This window comes from Theropithecus gelada, chromosome 6 (genome assembly GCF_003255815.1).
Source record: "Theropithecus gelada isolate Dixy chromosome 6, Tgel_1.0, whole genome shotgun sequence".
Classification (NCBI taxonomy): Eukaryota; Metazoa; Chordata; class Mammalia; order Primates; family Cercopithecidae; genus Theropithecus; species Theropithecus gelada.
In genome coordinates, this window is record NC_037673.1 from 105,212,016 (window position 1) to 105,235,338 (window position 23,323).

At 36.0% G+C, this 23,323-nt stretch overlaps 1 protein-coding gene across 2 annotated transcripts in view; it reads right to left on the reverse strand.

The window, feature by feature from the left end:
• PJA2 (praja ring finger ubiquitin ligase 2) overlaps positions 1–23,323 on the reverse strand; it is a 73,827-nt gene that overhangs the window by 39,532 nt on the left and 10,972 nt on the right. For both annotated transcript variants that reach the window (XM_025387844.1, XM_025387845.1), the window contains exons 2-4: positions 7,127–7,244; positions 5,261–5,461; positions 1,942–2,992 (exon numbers count right to left, since the gene is read on the reverse strand). In XM_025387844.1, coding sequence (XP_025243629.1) covers positions 1,942–2,992; positions 5,261–5,461; positions 7,127–7,157 — 1,283 coding nt within the window. In that variant the 5' untranslated portion in view covers positions 7,158–7,244. The remainder of the gene's footprint in view (positions 1–1,941; positions 2,993–5,260; positions 5,462–7,126; positions 7,245–23,323) is intronic.

Sequence of the window (23,323 nt, forward strand, 5' to 3'; positions counted from 1 at the left end):
TGGTTCAGAATATTGACATCATTTAAGAAAAAAAATTAAAAATAAATAAGAACAACCAGAACTACAAATAACTAAGAAAATACCTTATAACTATCAAAAGTCCAGGGTCCTTCCAGGCAAAGAATACACTTCTACCACTGACCACCGCCAAAACAAAGAAAATCAGTTTAAAATCCAGGAGCCAGGAAGACTACCCTTTCTCTAGGGGTTGGCAAACAACATAACAATTTCATCAACTTCATCATAAGACATAACCGACTATAAAAAGCAAGCAGAAGAGAGGTATTTATTTTGCCCAAAATGACAAAAGGTACAGCCAAATTAAATGATTCTCCTTAAAGAAGAAAAAGTGTAACTGGGGGAAAAAAATACAAGTACCTTACACTTTCAAAAAAGTAAATTATCAAAGACTGTAAGTTTTGTCTTTTTTTAAAAAAAATAGTAACCTAGAGGTATAATATTAGAGACCTGCAATCTAATTCAAAATCTTAGGGCTGAATGTGTTTTGGAATTTTTATATATATTTCCCAGATTTAGAAATACTACTTAACAATCCCCAGCGTGGTCCAGGCCAGCACACAGTAATCAAACATAATCATATTTCTGCAGTAAAATATACAAATATTTGAAAAAATACCCTCATTTCAATTCAGATCCAGATCTGCTTATCCAGGAAGTTAACATCAGGTCAGGCTTTGTGTCCAATTTCTGTTTTTAGAAGTGTGGATACTGAATAAAAGACTGTGGGCTTGAACTGAAAAAATCTTTACCCTTAGCTTAAAAACAATATATCATACAAAAATTACTTACTAACACTTAAAGTTTACAAACTTTGAAAGAGTAGCAGAAATTACATTTTAAATATTTTTTATAATAAATTACACATTCTGTATTATAGTAACTTAATTCATATGTCCAAAGAAAACCAAATGAATTCTTTTATGACATGAATTAAAATGCCTTCATATTCAAAATGGTATATTTCTTCCTTTATAGTACTTTCTAGCTTAAAAAAAACCACACAATTATTTCTACTAGCTAATAAAATCTTGCAATTGCACTGTAATTGAGCACTGTCAGGGGTGCAACTAGCTTACAAGGACTCATGAAAATCTGGACACTGAGGTAATGGAAATTCAACAACTGAACAAAGAAACTCTCCATTTTTTTCTTGTTTCTATTGTCTTATGGTTTGGAAAAAAAAGATACAGGTTTGTAAGAGCAATCAGAATGTTTATTATAAGTTTTATGTTCTCTTGAAAATAGCAAAGAATAATGGTGAACAGTCTCTGGAATACCTAATCAGGCACTCAAAGCCCAGCTCTACCATTCAGTTGCTCTGTGACCTTAGGAAGTTATTTAACGCTCTGTGCCTCAGTTTCCTTATTTACAAATGAGGGAAATAATGGAACCTACCACACAGAGTTGTTAATGAGAACTGAATGCTAAGAAAAAAATAAGTAAAAAATAAACTTAGCAATAGGAAGACCACAAGAAGAATAGATAAAGAGGGAAACAGGTGATATTAGTAACTACTGGCAATGTTAATGAAGTATTACCAACCAATAATTTGTGACATTAATCACTTTTTAAACCAAGACTGGCTTAATGTAGGTTTTCAAAAAATACAATAAATGTTTATCTTACATTTTATTAATTGAAATACCATGAACTAACTAGCATCTCTATCCCTTTATAATAATTAATAATCATTATCTGAACTTATTTCTGTAAACTACTAAAATCTCAAAAACATTTTTTTGTGAAAAATTCTAATGAGTAGTTTGCATGTATGGTTAGCATTCAGTAAATAAGAATATTTGGTAAGTCAAAATGTCTAATTGCCTGATCTTATCCAATAGCCCAATCATCAAACAGGGTTCTAGAAAGAAACCACTTCATTTACTACACAATCTGAAAAAGTACTGCATGTGACCTTACCTGTCTTCATCTTTGTCATAGAGTTGGTAATAATCTCCACAGCCATTCCAAAAGGTGTTATCCACTTCTTGCCTTCCTGCTGTGGCTCCACTTTCTGGTGTGATTTGGTTATTTTCTGTTTCCCTTTGTGTAATAACTCTCGAGTATGGTGGATCCAAGAACATACAGTCATGCTCTCCATCATATTCTTCACATTTTATTAACAGGTCATCTGAGACACTTTCCTCAACTTCCAAAGCCTCCCTCCATCTTTGAACACTTCTTTGTTTCGCCTCATGCCTATTAAAACCTGTTTCTTGGTCTACCTGGCTTGAACTTATCAGTTTTCTAACTTTTGGCCTCACTACCTGTTCAGGAGAACTTCCATGGTTCTTTTCCCTATCATTGGTATTTTGTTCACTACAAATATGCCCTGGACCATAGGCTGCATCTTCAGTTGAATTTTCTGTCTGTCTTTCCTGGCTAGCATTGTTTTGTTGTTTCTTTCTAACCATTTCATCTTGAGAAGACCTCTGAATTTCCTGGCCATTCTGATGGACAAACTCAGTATCACCAGCAGAACTTTTCGCTAACGGTACAGAATCTAACTCTTCAAATGCATCTCTTACTTCACAGTTAAATGAGGGAACTGGTGGTGAAAGATCAGAGTGTGCCTCTGCCTCTCTGTTTTCCAACTCAAATATTGTATTGCCTAATGACTCCTGATATCTGCTACCTTCCACAACTTCTGCAGAAAGTTGAAGACGGTCATTATCTTCTCCATGTTTGCCATCTGGATCATAAGAGTCTGTATGAACCAAAGCAATTCCATTTTGGACACTTGAAGCATTACAAGCTCCTGGAGTATACTCTCCCTCAGAGTGATTATGAAGATTTGTACTGCTTCCTAAGGTATCCCTGCCTTCCTCACTATGATGTACTGCAGCAAAGGACTGACTGCTCTCAGTGGTTTGATTCAATGCTGAACCACAAGTGGGAATTTCTGTTTCACTTTTTTCAAATATAGGTTCACTGGGCAAAGAAGAATCAACTTGATCCAAAGGACTGGAACCTTCATAGAAAACAAAAGAAAACATATTTTGAAGGATTAACTTAGATAAAATTTTATGTAATAACTATCACTTAAGTGGAAATCATACCAATTATTGCCTACTTGAACATATGAGTAAATTTATTTACCAAGCACTTCTATGCTCCTTAACTTAACCGGGGATATAGACTGGTTACTCTATAAGTTCATTTATGTCAATGTAGCCTTTCACTATCACAATGATAGCCTTTCACTATCATCTCCCTCACATGTCTTTGGCGGTTTTCTATCTAAATCCTAATATCTAATGCATTCTGCAAGACATATAAAGGAGAAGCTCTTGAGAGGTTATACAATGGGAAGCCTCTCGTAAGTGGAGTCTAGGGTAACCAATCTGCCCTCCCAGTGATTTCCAAACTCACCTTCTTTATTACATGCAGGCAAAAACAAAAAAAACAAAAAAACAAAAAAACAAAAAAGCCTTCAAAAGTACTTATGACAGATATAATAACTATAGTTACAGATCTAAGAGAAATTAGACCCTATTGTGTTTTGTTGGCAATTCACAAAATTATATCTCAGTATCTAGACGTATTAGATTATAAATTCGATTGCTGAATACATTTATAACTTTAGATATGTTATAGTTATGACTGAAAATAACAGATCAATATGTTGATTCTTGTAATAGTTCAACTGTGAGAATTCTCAAACATGAGTAAAATCATATCTATAAATTACTTTAAGCATAACTATCTTGCATCACCACTAACAATAAAAAATGAAGACATTAGAGATTTGTTGGAATAAAAATTCATGAATTGTAAAATAACTGAAGTTTGGCTATGACATATTGTATGAAGGGTTTTTTTATTTTATTTTTTTTTGAGACAGAGTCTCGCTCTGTCACCCAGGCTGGAGTGCAGTGGCGCGATCTCGGCTCACTGCAAGCTCCGCCTCCCAGGTTCATGCAATTCTCCTGCCTCAGCCTCCTGAGTAGCTGGGAACAAAGGATTCTTTAATGGGATGACCTTAGTCAGTAATTCAGGTTATTACATATGACAGCAAAAATAATCTAGAAATGTCAAGTTTGCTTAGAACAAGAGGAAGAAGACAAATCCAGTCCAAAAATGTGCAATTATGGTACATGGGATAGCTGCAAAATACTTTTTCAAAACCACCAAATCACTAAGAAATTTTAATTGAATAAGCCTTCCTTGTCCTTTGGATTTTGTATGATGAAAAAATAAACAAGTCAAGTTAAATTTAGAGATAAAATTAAAAGAAGAAAAGTTGGCCAGGTACAATGGTCCATGCCTCTAATTCCAGCACTTCAGGAGGCTGAGCTGGATGGACCACTTGAGGTCAGGAGTTCGAGACCAGCCTGGGCAACATGGCAAAACCCCATCTTTACCAAAAAATACAAAAATTACTCAGGTGAGGAGGCGCATGCCTGTAGTCCCAGCTACTTGGAAGGCTGAGGCAGGAGAATCACTTGAACCCAGGAGGCAGAGGTTGCAGGGAGCCGAGATCATGCCACTGCATGCCAGCCTGGCTGACAAAGCAAACCTCCATCTAAAAAAGTAAAAAAATAAAATAAAAAAAAGGAAGGCCAGCACGGTGACTCAAACCTGTAATCCCAGCACGTTGGGAAGCCAAGGTAGGTGGATCACTTGAGAGGTCAGGAGTTTGAGATCAGCCTGGCCAACGTGGTGAAACCCTGTCTCTACTAAAAATACTAAAATTAGCTCGGTGTGTTGACAAACACCTGTAATCCCAGCTACTAGGGAGGCTGAGGCACAAGAATCGCTTGAACCTGGGAGACGGAGGTTGCAGTAAGCCAAGATTGCACCACTGCACTCCATCCTGCGCAACAGAATGTGACTCCATCTCAAAAAAAAAAAAAAGAAGAAGAAGAAGAAGAAGAAAAGTTATTTAAATATCATATGCAGGGAAAAAATATCTCTACTTGATCCACGTTTTTAAAAATTTCAAAACATTTCTTTTTGATGCAAAGATGATTTCCTTCGGCTGGAGGTTATGACACTGTAATCACTACTATGACAGCGTAGTTATATTTTAATGATTGGCTATATTCTATTTTCTTCTATGTTTAAATATATACACCATTAGTATTAAATTCAATAATAATTTCAAAATAGAATTTCTTGATAGGAAGTGTGCTGCATTTGCACTCACAGACATGCATAATACCCACCCAAAAACTTAATTATAAGATCAATTCCTATATAACTATTAATCACCTTTAAATAATTATATGTTACACACCTGAGGAATTTTCCTTTGGAACATCATCTAGTTCCAACACTTCATAGTCATCACCAGCCCGACCTAAGCTTCTTTCATGCCTGGTCATACATGGTTTAAAACTGACATAAGCATGTCTTCTTCCATATCTCCTGCCTGTAATTGTCTGATATCCTCCTGCTGGTTTGGGCCAGGCAGCCTTACCAGATTCTTGGTCCATTGCTGAAAAACAAGTTAAAAAATTAAAACAGGAACAGCAATGAGCTTTATTCTGGCAGCCTGTCGGGGAAAACTACTTCAGTTTATATTTTATTACTTACCAAATCATATGCTTCTGAACATGAAGTGTACCTCACTAGTACTATAAAACATTATTCTTCACTCACTAGAAAATTAAACATGAAGTACTATATAATAAGAGTTAGTGGCCTCTTTCCTTCAAAAAATATGTTTTAAAATTTGGTTCAAGATATTTCAGATTTTTATAATGAAACCTACCAAAAAAATATTTTCCATATGCCAAATTATTATACTGCCAAAGCTCTTTATGGACTGGAGATCTTCCAAATTAAGTACCTTATATATTAATATAAGTGCTCAATACATATTTGATGAGTCAATTACTAGCATATGATATGATGGTTTCAATTACTTTAAGAATGAAAACATTTATGTCAAAGATATAATGGTATCTTTAAATGGTATCCGTACCATGAAGAATCAACCAGACCACAATAAATATGTCCCAAAGATTAACGTCAGATAAAACTATGCAAAAGAAAACAGCAATGAGCCAGGTCAAACACACACTACCCTGCCTTCAAAACTACCAATGAATGGTATATGTTACGGTAAGAAAAGCCATCAACATTTAAATGACTTGACTATTAAGTTTTGATGACTGAGGGGTATATAGCAGTAAACAGCAGCAACTTTCACTAAGTAGTACATTATTACTCACACATGCATATTAAGTGTAAGTTTGTTTAGTCAATTATGTATTACCCGTACTAGGCAGCAACTAAACAAAATATTTTCTCACAGCATATGGTACAGTCAATAAATGCAACGGTTGCTGGGCGTGGTGGCTCATGCCTGTAATCCCAGTACTTTGGGAGGCTGAGGTAGTCGTATCACTTGGGGCCAGGAGTTCGAGATCAGCCTAGCCAACAAGGCGAAACCCTGTCTCTACTAAAGATACAAAAATTACCTGGGCATGGTGGCACATGCCTGTAATTCCAGCTACTCGGGAGGCTGAGGCATGAGAATCACTTGAACCCATGAGGCGGAGGTGGCAGTGAGCCAAGATTGCACCACTGCACTCCAGCTTGGGTGACAGTTTGAGACTCCGTCTCAAAAAAAATGAATAAATGAATGAATGAATGAAACAGTTACATAATTTTTTAGTTGCATTAAAATAAGAAATATAATCACTTCCAAGAAGGAAACAGAAACAACAGGTATTTATAATATATACACATATCAAGTATAATAATATCAAGTGTTACACTTACTTAACCCCATCAGTAATCTTGAGGTGGATACTGTATTCTATTTTAAAAATTGAAAAATTAAAGTTAAAATTAAGTGTTGGATAACTTGTCTAATAATCTAACAGTATGACTCCAGAACCAATGCCCTTAACAATTCTACCAAAAGAATAGTCTCCAAACTGGAAAGCATAAAGCTTTCCAAGCTAAATGGGTACGGAAAGAAAATATCAGAATTTCTAATTAGAAACTAAGCTTTACAAATATTCAATATATGGATCAAAACCAGGCTTTAGTAAGATAATATGTCAGATGATCACATGTCACTTACTGGTACTCAAGGTACCCAGAGGGAGAAACAAGAAGTGCTCAATGTAGAAGAACTGACTTTCCTTACCTGCTGGCTCCTTTTCAGTGTACTGTGACATATATGGCAGTGTCTGTATGACTAGTTCAGTAGAATTATAGATGTGATTTAGTTTTTATTCACACTATGGATAAGCCACAGGAGATTCCTACAAAGAAACAATGAATTGAACAACAGATTAATAATAAAAGCAAAAAAACAGCAAAAATGATACTTCCGCTCCTCCTAGGGAAGCCTTATAATAAAACTTAGAAAAATACAATGTGATGTAGCCAGGCACGGTGGCAAATGCCTGTAATCCACCTTAGATTACAGCACTTTAGCAGGCCAAGGTGGGCAAATCAGTTTGAGCTCAGGAATTAGAGACCAACCTGGCCAACATGGTGAAAGCCTGTCTCTGCAAGAAATACAAAAATTAGCCAGGCGTGGTGGTGCACAACTGAGGTGGGAGGATTGCTTGAGCCCAGGAGGTAGAGGCTGCAGTGAGCCGAGATCATGTCACTGCACTCCAGGTCTGGGTGACAGAGTGAGATCCCGTCCCAAAAATAAATTAAAAAAAACAAGCAAAATGCAACATGATTTGACAAGCCAATCAAAAACCCTTAGAAATACCAAAATGGCTATCTGAAATACAGATTTACATCTGCTCTTGACAAAACTCACCTAAGTATGTATCATCCTTAAGACTGTCAATGACAACAACACATACATAATTTATAAGTAAACAAACAAAAATATTAAAAGTTCTGACTCACGTACTTTTTATTAAACTTACAATAATTTAAATAATAAAAAAGTTTAAACAATAAACTTTTACAATATTAGAAGTACTGACTACCAAACTATTTGGGAGTCTACTACACTGTGCTATCATTGCTTCTCTGTCAAGCAGTAAAGTTTCTTTAGCCCTGGAATTGCTAAAAGGTAACTGTAAGAATACAAACTTCATTTTTTAAAAATGTGTAATGGTTTATAACAATTAATAATGTGTGTAAATAATGATGTATTTAATCTTTGCAATAGTCAATTGATCAGATAATTTAATCCCAAATAACCTATTTTCAATCAGGAAAAACTATAATTTATCATGGAACAAATACAAAAAGAACTTCTGTTTTGAAATTAATGCATTTATTTACTATTTGAAAAGTACTACTTGAGAAGTTGCAACCTGTGGTTTTTTGAAAGTCTGGTTAAGTTTTTTATTTAAACACCTTAATCATTTAAACACTTGAGCTATTGCTAATTGCTCATCATTAATGCAAATTTATTAGACAATAGCTCTGCAAATGAGTTTAATTGTATATGTTACCTCTCTAATCACAGATATATATTAACATATGTAAGCGTACACACCCACATTCACCCATATAAATTACAAATTCAGTAACAAGTTATGATCCTTTAAAGTATCTGAATCAAAAGAGGCTGTTAGCAACAGCTGAAGAGAAAAGGAATATAAAAAAATAATAATCTTAACATACTGGCAAAAACAAAGGTGCGAATTAACAATGTTTTTTTTGTTCGTTTGTTTTTTGTTTTTGAGACCGAGTCTCGCTCTGTTGCCCAGGCTGGAGTGCAGTAGCTTGATCTTGGCTCACTGCAACCTCCGCCTCCCGGGTTCAAGTGATTCTCCTGCCTCCGCCTCCCGGTAGCTGGGACTACAGGCGCGCGCCACCATGACCGGCTAATTTTTGTATTTTTAGTAGAGACAGGGTTTCACCATATTGGCCAGGCTGGTCTCAAACTCCTGACCATGTGATCCACCCTCCTCGGCCTCCCAAAGTGCTGGGATTACAGACATGACCCACAGTGCCTGGCCGAAATGTGGGTTTTATTCTGAGATGGAAAACCATCGAAGTTCTGAGCACAGAAGAGACATTTGACTTGTTTTAAGAAGAACGCTCTGGCTACTGTGTTGAATAGCATGAAGGGGAATGAGGTCAAAAGCAGGGAGTACTGTTACAAAGCTATCAAAATAATACTGGCAAGAGATCACAGTGGTTTGGACCAGGTTTTAAAACAAAGGGGGTAAGAAATGACAAGATTCTGGACATATTGTAAAAATAGAATCAACAAAATTTACTAATATAGGATATGAAAGAAGGTCAAGGTTGACTCCAGGTTTTAAAGGCTGGGCAATGGGAAAAATGGAGTTAATTTCAACTAATGTAGGAAAAACTGTGGAAGAGGCTGATTTGAAGAAAATATATTCAGTTCAGTTTTGGATGAATTAAGTTTGAGATATCAATTAGACATTCAAGAGGAAATGTTAAATAGGAGTCTGGAGTTGATTGAAAAATTATGAGCTGTTAGTATAATTTGGGAGTTGTCAGTGCATAGATTATACTAAAACACGTATGAACTTGGATGAGATCTCTAGGTGTACATGGAGAAGTAAAGTTAAGCCCTGAGACAATCAAATATGAAGAGCCCAGGGAAAAAGCAGCAGACTGGGTATCCCTTTTCTTAAACGCTTGGAACCAGGAGTGTTTCGGATTTGGGATTTTTTCAAATCTTCGAATATTTGCATATACATAAGAAGATATCTTGGGGATGACATCCGAGTCTAAATACAAAATTCACTTGTTTCCTACACATCTTACACATAGTCTGAAAGTAATTTTATACAATACTTTTAATAATTGTGTGCGTGAAACCAAGTTTCTGTTAAGTACTGATGTGTGGAATCTTACACTTATGGTATCATATTGGCAGTAAAAGTATTTCAGATTTTGGGGCCAGGTGCAGTTGCTCATGCCTGTAATCCCAGCACTTGGGAAGGCCAAGGCAAGCAATCACCTGAGGTTAGTGAGACTACGTCTCAAAAAAAAAGCTTCAGATTTTGGAGCATTTTTTAAATGTTAAATTTTTAAATTAGGGATGCTTAACCTATACCAGAAAAAAATAACTGAGAGGCCAGTGAGAGAAAAGTCAAGTCCTGAAGTGTGAACACCAAGTGAAGAAAGTGTTTCAGGCAGAACTGACCGTGCCAGAAGTTAAAGTATGATGAAGGCCTATCACTGACCACTTAGCAACATGGAGGACAATGGTGAATGGCGGCACCTTTGGTAGCATGGTTGGTGCAAATACGTGATAGGAATGCTGCTAAAGAGAGGAAAGGCATTAGGAAGAATGCAGAAATCATGGAAATCATCCTGTTTCTTAAACTTTTCTTTAATGTGATTCCACTTTTTTTCTTAGATACTCTTTTCCGAGCCGTCTAACATCCTGATCTAAATTTAGTCTACCTGTTTTCAAGGGCTATTACTCAGCTACTTCTGTGGAAATCTTTTGATTGTACTACCTGTTCAGGTAAGTCCCCTACTTTGAATTCCATGTTTTTATCATTTTTTTTCCTTTACTGGAAGATGCTCAAATAACGGTTTCAACAACTATATGTTGGAGGCAAACACTGAGTCCTTGGACATCTGAATATACTATCTCTCTCACACTTTAGTACAGTTCAAGACAAAATCACTTTTTCTAAACTTTGAAAGGCACTGTGTCCTACCTGTCTATTGATTTATACTGCTGTTGTAGAAACACCAAATTTTTCTGTCTGGATATTCAGGATCTTGTCTCAATAGCTGGTATTCTATAATTTCACAAAGACTTGTTTGGGGCAGGCCATGTTTAAATTTTTCCTACACAGCACTGGAAGAACTATTTTAATTTAGAGACTCTTGTACAGGTCTCAAATATATCTTTTTCCGTACTACTTTTTATTTGGTCCAAACGGGTTAATCATTTGTCTCTAAACTTTTCTTTCATATTTTCACTCTACAGACTGGGAGATTTCACTCACTTTTCCTTCTTTCACTTAGCCTTTCCTTATTCTCTTAGCCTTTCATTATTCTCTGTAACAATCTTTTTAATTTCTCATACTTTCTTAATCTGTGATTCTTTATTATTTAATAGTGGTTCTTGTTTTATGAATACAGACTAAAATCTCTCTGTAGATACTAATTATTTCTATTTAATCCGAGACCTCTATATTCTGTCTACCACAGTATTCTCATTTCTAAGTATAAAAAACAAGAAAAAAAGCAAAACAGGGAGGAGATAAGTAGGGAATAAAAACCATAGCTAGGGTCAAGATTAAAATGATTACTCAGTCCAAATTTGTAGCTAAGGTAAATTGGGAACACTTAGTTTTTCTCTAAATAGACACTTCCTTTGCTGATCAGTTATTTGCTCCATGTACTATTCACCTAACATGTTTATAACAGACTCCTCTCTACTTGTGACAATTAGTCACTTCAAACAATTTGGGGTTTTTACATCTTACTAGTACTAAAACAAATATATAAACATGTTGCTAAGAATTAAAGGAGTTAATCAGAGATGTATTAATTTCTAGGTCTCTCAATTATTAATCTAGAAGTCATCACTTTATCATTTTAACTACAGTATTATGCCAGCAGCTCTGGACAGACAATAGGAATAATCTTTAAGGATTACAAGGAAGAACATGGACCTGCAAGATACACTTCTCACAGTAAACTAGTGAATTTAAAGACAAAGGCCTTGTTTATTTTTTATTTACATACACTTTGTCTAATACATTGTCTGGCAGTATATTTAAACAGTTACTGAACAAATGAATGAATGAACGAGATAATTCTGTGCTCCTTTCTCTGATGGAAATGTGGTCATATAATGGAAAGAGAGTGCTAAGTATTTGGGCACACATGGATTCAAACTTCATTTAGGCAAATTAATAAACTGCTCTCATTATTAGAGCCCTCTCTTGTGACTTGTTTCTAATGAAGACAGTGTGATGGATGTGACTGTGTGTGATGTACAAGAATAGGGTAATAAAAGGAATTGTGGCTCCCTTAATCTCTCTGTTCACTCTTTCTAGAAGAAACCAGCTGCCACATCATGAGATCACTCAAGTAGACCCATGGAAAGCCCACATGGTGAAATACTGACTGTTTCTGACAAAATCCACAAGAAACTAAGGTCTTCCAGCAACAGCCACATGGATGAGCAACCTGGAAAGCAGTTATCTCAGCCCTAGTCAAGCCTTCAAATTACTGCAGTCCCAGCCTACATTTGACTGCAACCTCTTGACTGCAACTACTTGACTGCAACATTATCTTTACAAAGAATGTAAATTAAAATGAAGATTTAGGCACAGGGAGAGAAAAACCAGCTAAACTTTCAGAAGAGTTTCAACCAATAGCATGGATCTACACACTTATGACTCATCTTCTGGGAGCCAGAAATAACTCACTTTTAAAGTATCTTTTCTAGAAAAACAAAGTTGAGAATCAAATACAATTTGATCCTTACTTGAAGAAGTCTTGGTTACCCTTCCAAGTCCATTAGAATATTTATTTTATATTCTCTCATATTTATATTTACATATATGCCTCCAAAATGCCCTAAAAACATTTAAAATTCCTCTTAAATCAGTCTTCTATAATTATCTACCCTGCATTTCCTTTTAGTACATGAATTCCTTAGACACACAGAATTTTGATAATTTACACCTATTATCACAACTGAGATATAAATTCAGACTACAAACTTTATGACAAAATGCATTTATGACAAACTATGACAAATGTTATTAGAAAGCTATTTTACATATACATGTCAAAATCAACTATATTTTAACTTAGTTTACTAACATTATCTCGTCTTTTTATTAACTGCTAAGGCAAAATAAATATCCCAAGAGTTAACAAGGTATTTATTTTGAATAACAATCAAAGCCTACACTTAAATTATTTCTCATACTTGTATATTCTTTTTAATCTATCTCTAGATTTCTCCTATCTTCTATCCGCCAGCAAATGACCACCTACACATACACACAACTGCAAAATCGTCCAGTAGATCTTATTTTCTAACTAGCAGATACACAATAAATAAGGAATGAGGCGAAGTCATTCCTATATTTCACTGTAAATAATAACATGAATTTCCTACATAAACATGGAATAATTTCTCCACGTAAGTATTTAGAAATGTCTGTCGGCACTTTTAATTTTCAGTATAGAAGTCTTGTTCAAGTTAATTGAATTTATTCTTAGCCATCTTACATATTTCAATGCTATTCTACACGTATTTTAAAAACTTTTACACTTTGTGGTTGCTAGTACATATATTATAATAACTGGCCTTGTATCCAATCGCCTTGCTAACTTCACCTATTTTAATAATTTGCTGGCAATGTATTTGGGGTTTACGTTTTCTAATTTTTATATTATTTTTTGACCGAGCATACTGGTTAGAAGTCCGATGCGGCCGGGGGCGGTGGCTCACGCCTGTAATCCCAGCACTTTGGGCAGGAGGATCACGTGAGGTTGGGAGTTCAAGACCAACCTGATCAACATGAAGAAACCCCATCTCTACTAAAAATACAAAAGTAGCCAGGCGTGGTGGCGCATGCCTGTAATATCAGCTACTCAGGAGGCTGAGGCAGAAGAATCGCTTGAACCTGGGAGGCGGAGGTTGCAGTGAGCCAAGATTGCGCCATTGCACTCCAGCCTGGGCAACGAGCAAAACTCTGTCTCAAAAAAAAAAAAAAAAAAGAATAAAAGAAAAAAAGTTCAATGCAATGTTGAATAGAGGGACAGATGTATTACACACAAATCAGTGGTTTTTCATTGAATATGATGTTAGCTGTATGTTTTTTGTTGGCAAATTAAGAATGCTTCCTTCTATTCATAAATTGATGAGGTTTTCTAAACATAAACACATGCTGAATTTTGTCAAATAATTTTTTTGTAAATTCTACAAAATTTACAATTTTTTTCTCTATGGACCTATGAACTCACTACATTATTCCGTAAAAGTGATAGATAACATTGATTAATTTTATTTTTTATTTTTGAGACAGGGTCTTGCTCTGTTGCCCAGGCTAGAGTGCAGTGGCCAGATCAAGGCTCACTACAGACTCAACCTTGGCTTAAGAGATCCTCCCACCTCAGCCTACTGAGTAGCTGGGACCACAGGCATGAATCACACCCAGTTAATTGTTAAAATTTTTTGTAGACACAGGGTCCCACTATGTCGCCTAAGCTGGTCTTGAACTCCTGGGCTCAAATGATCCTTCTGCCTCGACCTTCCAAAGTGGTGGGATTACAGGCATGAGACACTGCATCCAGCCAAATTATTACTTTTAAAACATTTAACCAACTTAACTTTACATTCCCCAAACAAATCCATGTCGGTCACAATACATTAACCCTTTTATATCTCACTGGATTATTCTTTTATCTATGTTTATGAGAAATATTGGCTTAAAATGGTCTTGTCATGCTTTTGTCCGGTTCTCCTATCAAGATTATACTAAAGTCATAAAATACACAAATAAATCTATGTTCTTCTTGTTCTCTAGAAGAGTCTGTGTAAATCCAGGATTATATCTTACTTAAATGTAAGGCAGATTTGTCAGTGAAGCCATCAGGTCTAGGATTTTCTTTGTGGAAAGGTTTTTGACAAATTCAACTACCTTAATAGACAAAGAACAACTCAGATTTTCTATTTCTTTATAGGTAAGCTGAGTAAACTGTGTTTTTCAGGGATTATGACCTTTCATTCAAGTTGTCAAATGTATTATCAAGTTGTACATAATTCCCTTTCATTAACAATTTAATATAGAGAGGATCTGTAGTGATGTCTCTTTTTTTCATCCCTGATACGAGTATTTGTGTTTTCTTTCATTTTTCTTAATCAGGTGATTAGAGGTTTTCATTTTTAAAAAGTTTTCTTAACTAATTGACTGTAGAACTTTCCTGCTTCATTGATTTCTACTTTTATACTATTTCCTTCTTTCTACTTCCTTGGGTTTAATTCATTGCTCCTTTGAGATAAGAGCTTAGACTACTGACCGTTAACCTTTGTTCCTTACTAATTTATACATCTAAAGCATACAGTTACCTCTAAGCACTGCTTCAGCTGTATTCCAAAAGTTCTGATATGTATTATTTTTCAGATTAAAATGTTTTTGAATTTCCACAGTGACTTTGTTTTTCATTCATAGGCTAACCCAGAAGTGTCTTGGTTAATTTCCAAATATTTGCAGCCTATTTTTTTTGTTATTGGGTTGTAATATAATTCTATAGTGATCAGAGAACACGCGTTATATAATTTAAATTCTTTGAAGATTAATGATACTACTTTATGACTAAGAATACTTTTGCAAATGTCCCATATGCACTTAAAAATAATGTAAAGCCTTCAGTTGTTGAATATAATGTTCTACAAATGTCAATTAGGTCAAGTTGATTAATCATACCATTCAAATTTCCTATTTCTTTACTAATACTTATTTTATCTTATTGTTCTACCAGTTACTTTGAATGTACTTAAAATCTCCAGCTAGGAATACGGATCTACCTTTCTTTTAGCTATTTTAGCTTCTGTCTTACATACTTGGAAGCTGTGTTACTATGTGAAAACATATTTAGAATTATGTCTTCTTGATAAATTGGCCCACTTATCATGGTTTTCTTTTTTTCTTATCTCTCAGAATACTTCTCTCCTTAAGTCCATTTTGTCTGGTATTAATATAGCCACATCAGCTTTCTTTTGGTATTTGCAACAATACTGATTCCATCTTTTCATTTTACCTGTGCCTTTACTTGTAAAGTGCTTTTATTATAAACAGAATATAGGTAGGTCTTACTCGCTTCTATATAATATCTGATAATCTTTCTCTTTTTGTTGGAATATTTAATCCATTCGCATTTAACATAATTACCAATGTAGTCTGGTTTAAATCTACCATCTTGTTATTATTTTCAATCATCTCACCTGTCCTTTGTTCCTTTATTCCTCCTTTCTTGAGAATTCCTCGGTAATGATAATTTTTTTGTTATTCCATTTCATTTCATCTACTAGCTTTTTTTGATATATCCTTTAAAATATAAAATACCATTATCTTACTGGTTTTCCTAGAAATTACAAAATGTATCCTTGATGTATGCTGGATAATATTTCCTAGAAGCTCTAAATAACTTACCTTTCTCTAATGAGCATTTTAAGTTTTCTTCCGGCAGGCAATTATATTGCATGTAGATTGTCTTAACATCATAGAAGTCTGGTTGTGGTTTATGTTTGGACAAGTCCATTTCAGCTTGTCCTTATATCAAAGTGTGCTCTACACTCTTACCGCCTACTTCAAATTACAGATGCTCCTTGACTTACAATGGGATTATGTCCTGACAAATCTAGTATAAAATGAAAATATCATTAAGTTGAAAATGCTTTTAAGACCCTACTAAACCCATTGTAAAGTTGAAAAATCATAAACGAAACCAGTTGAGCACTGTCTGTAGTTCTTTTACCAGGTCCCAAAAGATGCAAGAAACTCTCATAACAGTTTAACTCCTTCATGTCCATGGTTGTTATTTTCATATAGCTCACCCTACATATAAGCCCCACTAAACATTATCAAGACTGTTTCAAACACCTTCAATATCCCTTTCTGAAAACGTCTACTTATTCCATTTCCATGCCTCCATCTGTCTGATGTTCCTTTAGCCTGAATAACATCTTTTAATGTTTGTTATGAGTCTGCCGGTGACAACTTCCCTCTCTGCTTCTGTATGTCTCAGACTGTCTTTGTTTTTGAAGGATATTCAAATGAAAACAGTATTCTACATTAGATGCCTTTTTTTTTTCTTTTTAGGAGCACTATAAAGATGTATTACTATTGTTTGCTGGCTTCCACAGTTTCCATTAAGAAGTCCATGCTATCTGAGCTGAATACATATACTCAAACACCTATCAAGTGAGTGTGCCTGCCAGTGAATTAAAAATGAGAGAAAATAAAAAGTTTAAGGATTGGAAAGGAAGGAAAAATCTCATTATTCACAGACAACATGGTTACATATGAAAAAACAATGGAAGAAACTACCTACAAGTAAAGTTCTACAGTAATAAGTTTTAGATGGTTGACAGATACAAAGTTGATATAAAAATGTATTATCACATTCCAACATATAGCTAGAAAACTAAATTTATTACTAATATTACCTAAAAAGGTTATTGTTTACAACAGCAACCACAAACATCAAATCCCTAGAAATAAACTCAATGAAAGATGCAGAATATCACTCACAGACATTTTAGAAGACATAACTAAATGGAGAAAAATCCCATACTCATTGGCTTGGTTCAGTTTCATGAATTTCAATTCTCCTTAAATAATATATCGGTTAAATGTAATCCTAATAAAATCCCAGCAGGCATTTTTTTGGGGAAAATTGACAAGGTGATTCTAAAATGTAAACAGGATTGTAAATGGCCAAGAATAACCAAAGTTATCATTAAAAAGAACAAGGTACAAAGAGGTAACTCTTTCAGAAGACAAATCCTAAAAACCTATGATAATTAATAAGAGGCTTGTTAGGGAATAGGCAGACAAATATATCAATGGAATAGGATAGAAAAGTGTCCAACAGACCGGGCGTGGTGGTTCATGCCTGAAATCTCAGCAGTTTTGGAAGCTGAGGTGGGTGGATCACTTGAGGCCAGGAACTGGAGACCAGGCCTGGCCAACATGGTAAAACCCTGTCTCTACTAAAAATACAAAAATTTGCCGCACATGGTGGTACATGCCTGTAGTCCCAGCTACTTGGGAGGCTAAGGCAGGAGAATCACTTGAACCCGGGAGGTGGAGGTTGCAGTGAGCTGAGATTGCCCCATTGCACTCTAGCCTGGGCAACAGAGCAAGACTCCATCTCAAAAAAAAAAAAAAAAAAAGAAAAGTGTCAAACAATAGAACTTTCTGAGATGATGAAATTCTGCAGTGTTCAAGCCTATATTAATTTTAATCTTAAACAGCCACATGTGACTAGTATCATATAGGACCAACACAGGAACAGAGTCCCGAAACAGATACACATTACATACAATTGACTTATGACAATGCTACATTACAGAGCTCTAGGGACAAGATACGTTTTTTCATTGAACACACTAGATTAATTGGATACTGATGCAGAAACAAAATTTCGCCTGTTTTCCACAAAATGCAAAACTCAATTCCAAAAGGACTGTAGATCTAAATGTAAAAGGCAAAACAATAAATCCAAAAAAACTATAAATATTTATATTGTTGGAGTAAAGAAAGATGTTTTTAAAAAGGGAACAAAAAGTAAAATTTCCTAAAGAAATAAAGGGCCAATGAACTGCACAATGGAATTTAAAATTTCCATTCATAAAAAGATACCATTCAGAGACTGAAAAGGAAAGCCACAAATGAGAAAAGAAATGTACATTACATATAAGTATCAAAGTGCTCACATACAGCATATATAACATACTCCTAAATATAAAAAAGAATAAGATAATCCAAAAGAAATGTGATAACATGATGAGACACATTCCAGAAAAGGATACACAAATGGCTAAGAAACATATGAAAAGGTATCAATTTCATAAACTAGCTGAAATCATAAATTAGAACAAGTTACTATTATACACCAGAGATGAAAATTAAAATATTAACCATATCAAATGTTAGTGTGGATTTTAAGCAACTTTCACTTTACAGTTGTAAATATACATCTCTGCATTCATCTTGGAAAACTTTTTGGAAGCACCTACTAAACCTGAACATATGCATATGATATGGTCAGGCAGTCTATCTTCCAAATGCATACCAAGACATATAAAAATGTTCACCTACAGTCCCACTTATATGGCAGTCTGTGGAGGGTGATTGCTTGAGCCCAGGAGTTCGAGGCTGCAGTGAGCTATAATCTTGGCACTGCATTCCAGCCTGGGCAACAGAGCAAGACCCCATCTCTAAAAAAATAAAGAAATTTTTAAAAATGTTCATAGAAGCAATGTCCATAATAATTTCAAACTGTAAACAACCCAAATGTTCAACAGCAAAATGGGTGAATATAACAGAATATATTTGTAGGCAAAATACTATAAAACAAAAATGAACTACAGCTACCCACAACAGGAATACTACAAACACAAATGGATCTCATAAAAATGAATGAAATGAAAAACAGCCAAATACAAAAAATTCATGCTGTATGTTCCATTTTTATAAAAGTTCAAAAACAAGCAAAATTAATCTATGGTGTTACATACCAAGAGAGAATAACCACCTTTTCCGGAGAAGAGGAAGACAAAATGCTGAAAGGTATTATAGCAGAAGGATGTGCTAGTAACATTCTAATTCTTTTTTTTTTTTGAGACAGAATCTCACTCTGTTGCCCAGGTTGGAGCGCAGTGGTGCAATCTTGGCTCACTGCAACATCTGCCTTCTGGGTTCAAGTAATTCTCCTGCCCCAGCCTCCCGAGTAGCTGGGATCATAGGCACCTGCGACCACACCTGGATAATTTTTGTATTTTTAGTAGAGATGGGGTTTCACCATGTTGGCCAGGCTGATCTCAAACTCCTGACCTCAAATGATCCACCTGCCTCGGCCTCCCAAAGTGCTGGGATTACAGGTATGAGCCGCTGCACCCGGCCACATGCTAATTCTTGACTTGGTTGGTGTTTATATTGACTTCAGTCTGTGCTAATTTACTGAAGTTACACACATTTTTACAAGCACAGTGCAATAAAAAGTTTTATATAGTCACTGGAAGAAAATATATTCAAGTGTTAAAGTTATATTTCAGTTTGGGTCTATGAGTGATTTTTATGCCTTTGGAAGGCATTTTTTGTTTTCCAACTTTTCTTTCACACACTTGTGCTCCTTTTGTAATTGGCAGAAAAATGTTTAATCACTTTGTTAGCAACAGGTTTTTATGGACCACTGAAAATTAGGCTAAGACACTTCAGAATGCAAAAACATATATTTAATTATTAGACAAAAATAGAAAGTGTGAAGTGGAATTATCCTGGGAAACCTAGGACATGAGATCCTTCTTCTAACCACACAAACATTAGAGAATAAGAAACACATGTATAAAACAAGATCTCATGAAAATTCAACTTCTCAATTTCTGTTTCTAACAGTATGACAGATAAAAAAAATTTTTTAAACCTCACAACTCAAAGCAAATACAAATGTCTTAACTCTGGGTAGGGGGTGAATGGTGGAAAAGAGAAGGAATATCTCGCCTAACAATTCAAAGCCACAGCTTAATCTCATTAGATTTGTGGCTGCAATTCATACAACCTGTATGAGCCAACAAGCCACAAAGTGAGAATATTGTTAAGTCTTAGGGAGCAGTGTTCCAAGTACCTGGGAACAAAGCTAATTCCTCTCAGTTGAAAGTCACCTCACTTTCAACCCAGGTCAGAATTCTCACATGTAAAATTTCAAAGAATATGAACTCACAATAAAAAGTACAACATACATGAGAAAGAACGTTGACAAGAATTAACAAAATAAAAGGAAACGGAAAATGCCTCTGAAGACTTCAGATATTAAGATTATCAGATGAATGTTTCTTTAATGTGTAAATCATAAAAATAAGGGTCACTAAAAGTATAACTTAAAAGGACAACACTAGGCTGGGCCCAGTGGCTCATGCCTGCAATTCCAGCACTTTGGGAGACTGAAGCAGGTGGGCAGTTTGAGCCCAGGAGCTCAAGACCAGATGAGCAACATGGTGAAAACCCATCTCTATAAAAAATGTAAAAATTAGACAGGCATGGTGGTGTGTGCCTGTAGTCCCAGCTACATGCGAGGCTCAGGTGGGAGGTCACGTGAGCCTGGGAGGTGGCGGCTGAAGTAAGCCATGATTGTGCCACTGCGCTCCAGCCGGCGACAGAGTAAGGCCCTGACTTCGGGGGAAGGAATAAAAATCTTCCCACAAGCAAAACAATAGGCCCACAGGTCTTAATAGAAATTTCTTTTTTTTTTTTTTTTTTTTTTTTTGAGACGGAGTCTCGCTCTGTCACCCAGGCTGGAGTGCAGTGGCCGGATCTCAGCTCACTGCAAGCTCCGCCTCCCGGGTTCACGCCATTCTCCTGCCTCAGCCTCCCGAGTAGGTGGGACTACAGGCGCCTGCCACCTTAATAGAAATTTCTATCCAAATATACAAATAGATTTCCAGTGCTAAACCTGTTTGTCCAGAGAATAGAAAAGGATTTCATAAGCTTGTTTTAAAGACATGTTTTAAAGTTCATTTGAAGAGCAGAGTAAAATCTTCATGAACTAGCCAGACAAGGATGGGCGCAGTGGCTCATGCCTGTAATCCCAGCACTTTGGGAGGCCAAGAGGCTGGTAGATCACATGAGGTCAGGAGTTCAACACCAGCCTGACTAACATGGTGAAACCCCGTTTCTACTAAAAATACAAAAAATTAGCTGGGTGTGGAGGCACATGCCTGTAATCCCAGCTACTCGGGAGGCTGAGGCAGGAGACTCGCTTGAACCCGGAAGGCAGAGAGTGCAGTGAGCCGAGATCGCGCCATTGCACTCCAGCTTGGGCAATAAGAGCTAAACTCTATCTCAAAAAAAAAAAAAAAAAAAGAAACGGCCAGACAAGCAGACAAGTCACAAAAATAAAAAATTAGATATCAATTCCAGTGATAAAAAAACAAAAATTCTGAGATATTAGCAAGCCATTACAGCAATATATTTGAAAACAGTATATACTGAGTCTATTCCGAAACAGACTCATTAGATATGATTGCTTCTATTTTCATTAATAAACATTTCAGTGGATGGAGAAAAAGCATTCAATGAAATTCAACATTCATTCAAGTTTAAAAGAACTCTCAAGAAACTAAAAATGGAAAAGAATTTACTAAGCCTTATAAAACTAATCAGTCCAAAAGGTATGGCAAAATTATATTGAACAGTGAAGTGTCAGTATCATTTCCTTCTTAAAATGCCAACCATCACTTCTACTTAACACGTAAAGTTCTTTTTTCTTTTTTTTTTTTTTTTTGAGACAGCCTCTCTCTCTGTGGCCCAGGCTGGAGTGCAGTGGCACGATCTCAGGGCACTGCAACTTCCGCCTCCCGGGTTCAAGCAATTCTCCTGCCTCAGCCTCCTGAGTAGCTGGGATTACAGGCGTGTGCCATCACATCTGGCTAATTTTTGTATTTTTAGTAGAGACGGGGTTTCACCATGTTGGTCAGGCTAGTCTTGAACTCCTGACCTCATGATCCACCCGCCTCAACCTCCCAAAATGCTGAGATTACAGGGGTGAGCCGCCACACCCGGCCTAACATGTAAAGTTCTAACCATCGTAAGACCAAAAAAAAAAAAAAAAAAGGTGGGCGGGGGGAGAGGGGGAGAAAGAGGAAAACAAGAGATACCAACAAAACTAGGAATGTAGAAATAAAATTTGTAAAAAGTAAATAAAACTCTATTAAAGTGAAAAGAAATCTAAAAGAAAAAATTGAGACATACAAAAAAATTTAGTGATAGTGTCAGTGCTATGGTTTGAATGTTTGTGCCATCTTCCAAAATTCTTAATCCACACTGTGGTGGTAATAAAAGGTGGGGTCTTTTGAAAAGCGATTAAGTCATAAGGGCTCTGCCCTCATAAATGGACTAGTACCTTATAAAAAGGCTGGCGGGGAACTACTTAGCCCTTCACGCTCTTTCATTTTCTGCTGTGTGAAGACAAGCACCAGGTGCCATCTCGGAAGCAGAGAGCAGCCCTCACCAAACACTAAACCCACTGGCACCTTGATTTTAAACATCTAGGCTCTAGAATTGTGAGAAATAAATTATTTTCTTTATAAATTACCCAGTCTTAGGTATTTTGTCATAGCAGCAGGAACAGATTAAGACAGACAGCTATAACATCAAGATACAAAAGTCAGTACAGTAAACAGCTATAAAAAGTAATTTTAGAAATACACCATTTGTAGGAGTTCCACTTCTGCAGGGTATAGAAAGCTGGAGTGTCACTCCCACTTCAGTTGTGAAAGGGAGTGACTGCCAACAAGGGAAAGGAATGAAACCCTTCCTCAACACTTCTCCCTAGTAGGAAAAAAAAAAAGCAACAACTTTATTTTTATTTTATTTTTTGAGACGGAGTCTCATTCTCTTGCCCAGGCTGGAAGGCAGTGGCGCCATCTCGGCTCACTGCAAACTCTGCCTCTCAGGTTCAAGCAATTCTCCTGCCTCAGTCTCCCAAGCAGCTGGGATTACAGGTGCCTGCCATCACACCCAGCTATTTTTTTGGTTTTTTTTTTTTTTTTTTTAGTAGAGACAGGGTTTCACTATGTTGGCCAGGCTGGTCTGAAACTCCTGATCTCAAATGATCTGCCCGTCTTGGACTCTCAAAATGCTGAGATTACAGGTGTGAGCCACAGTGAACGGCC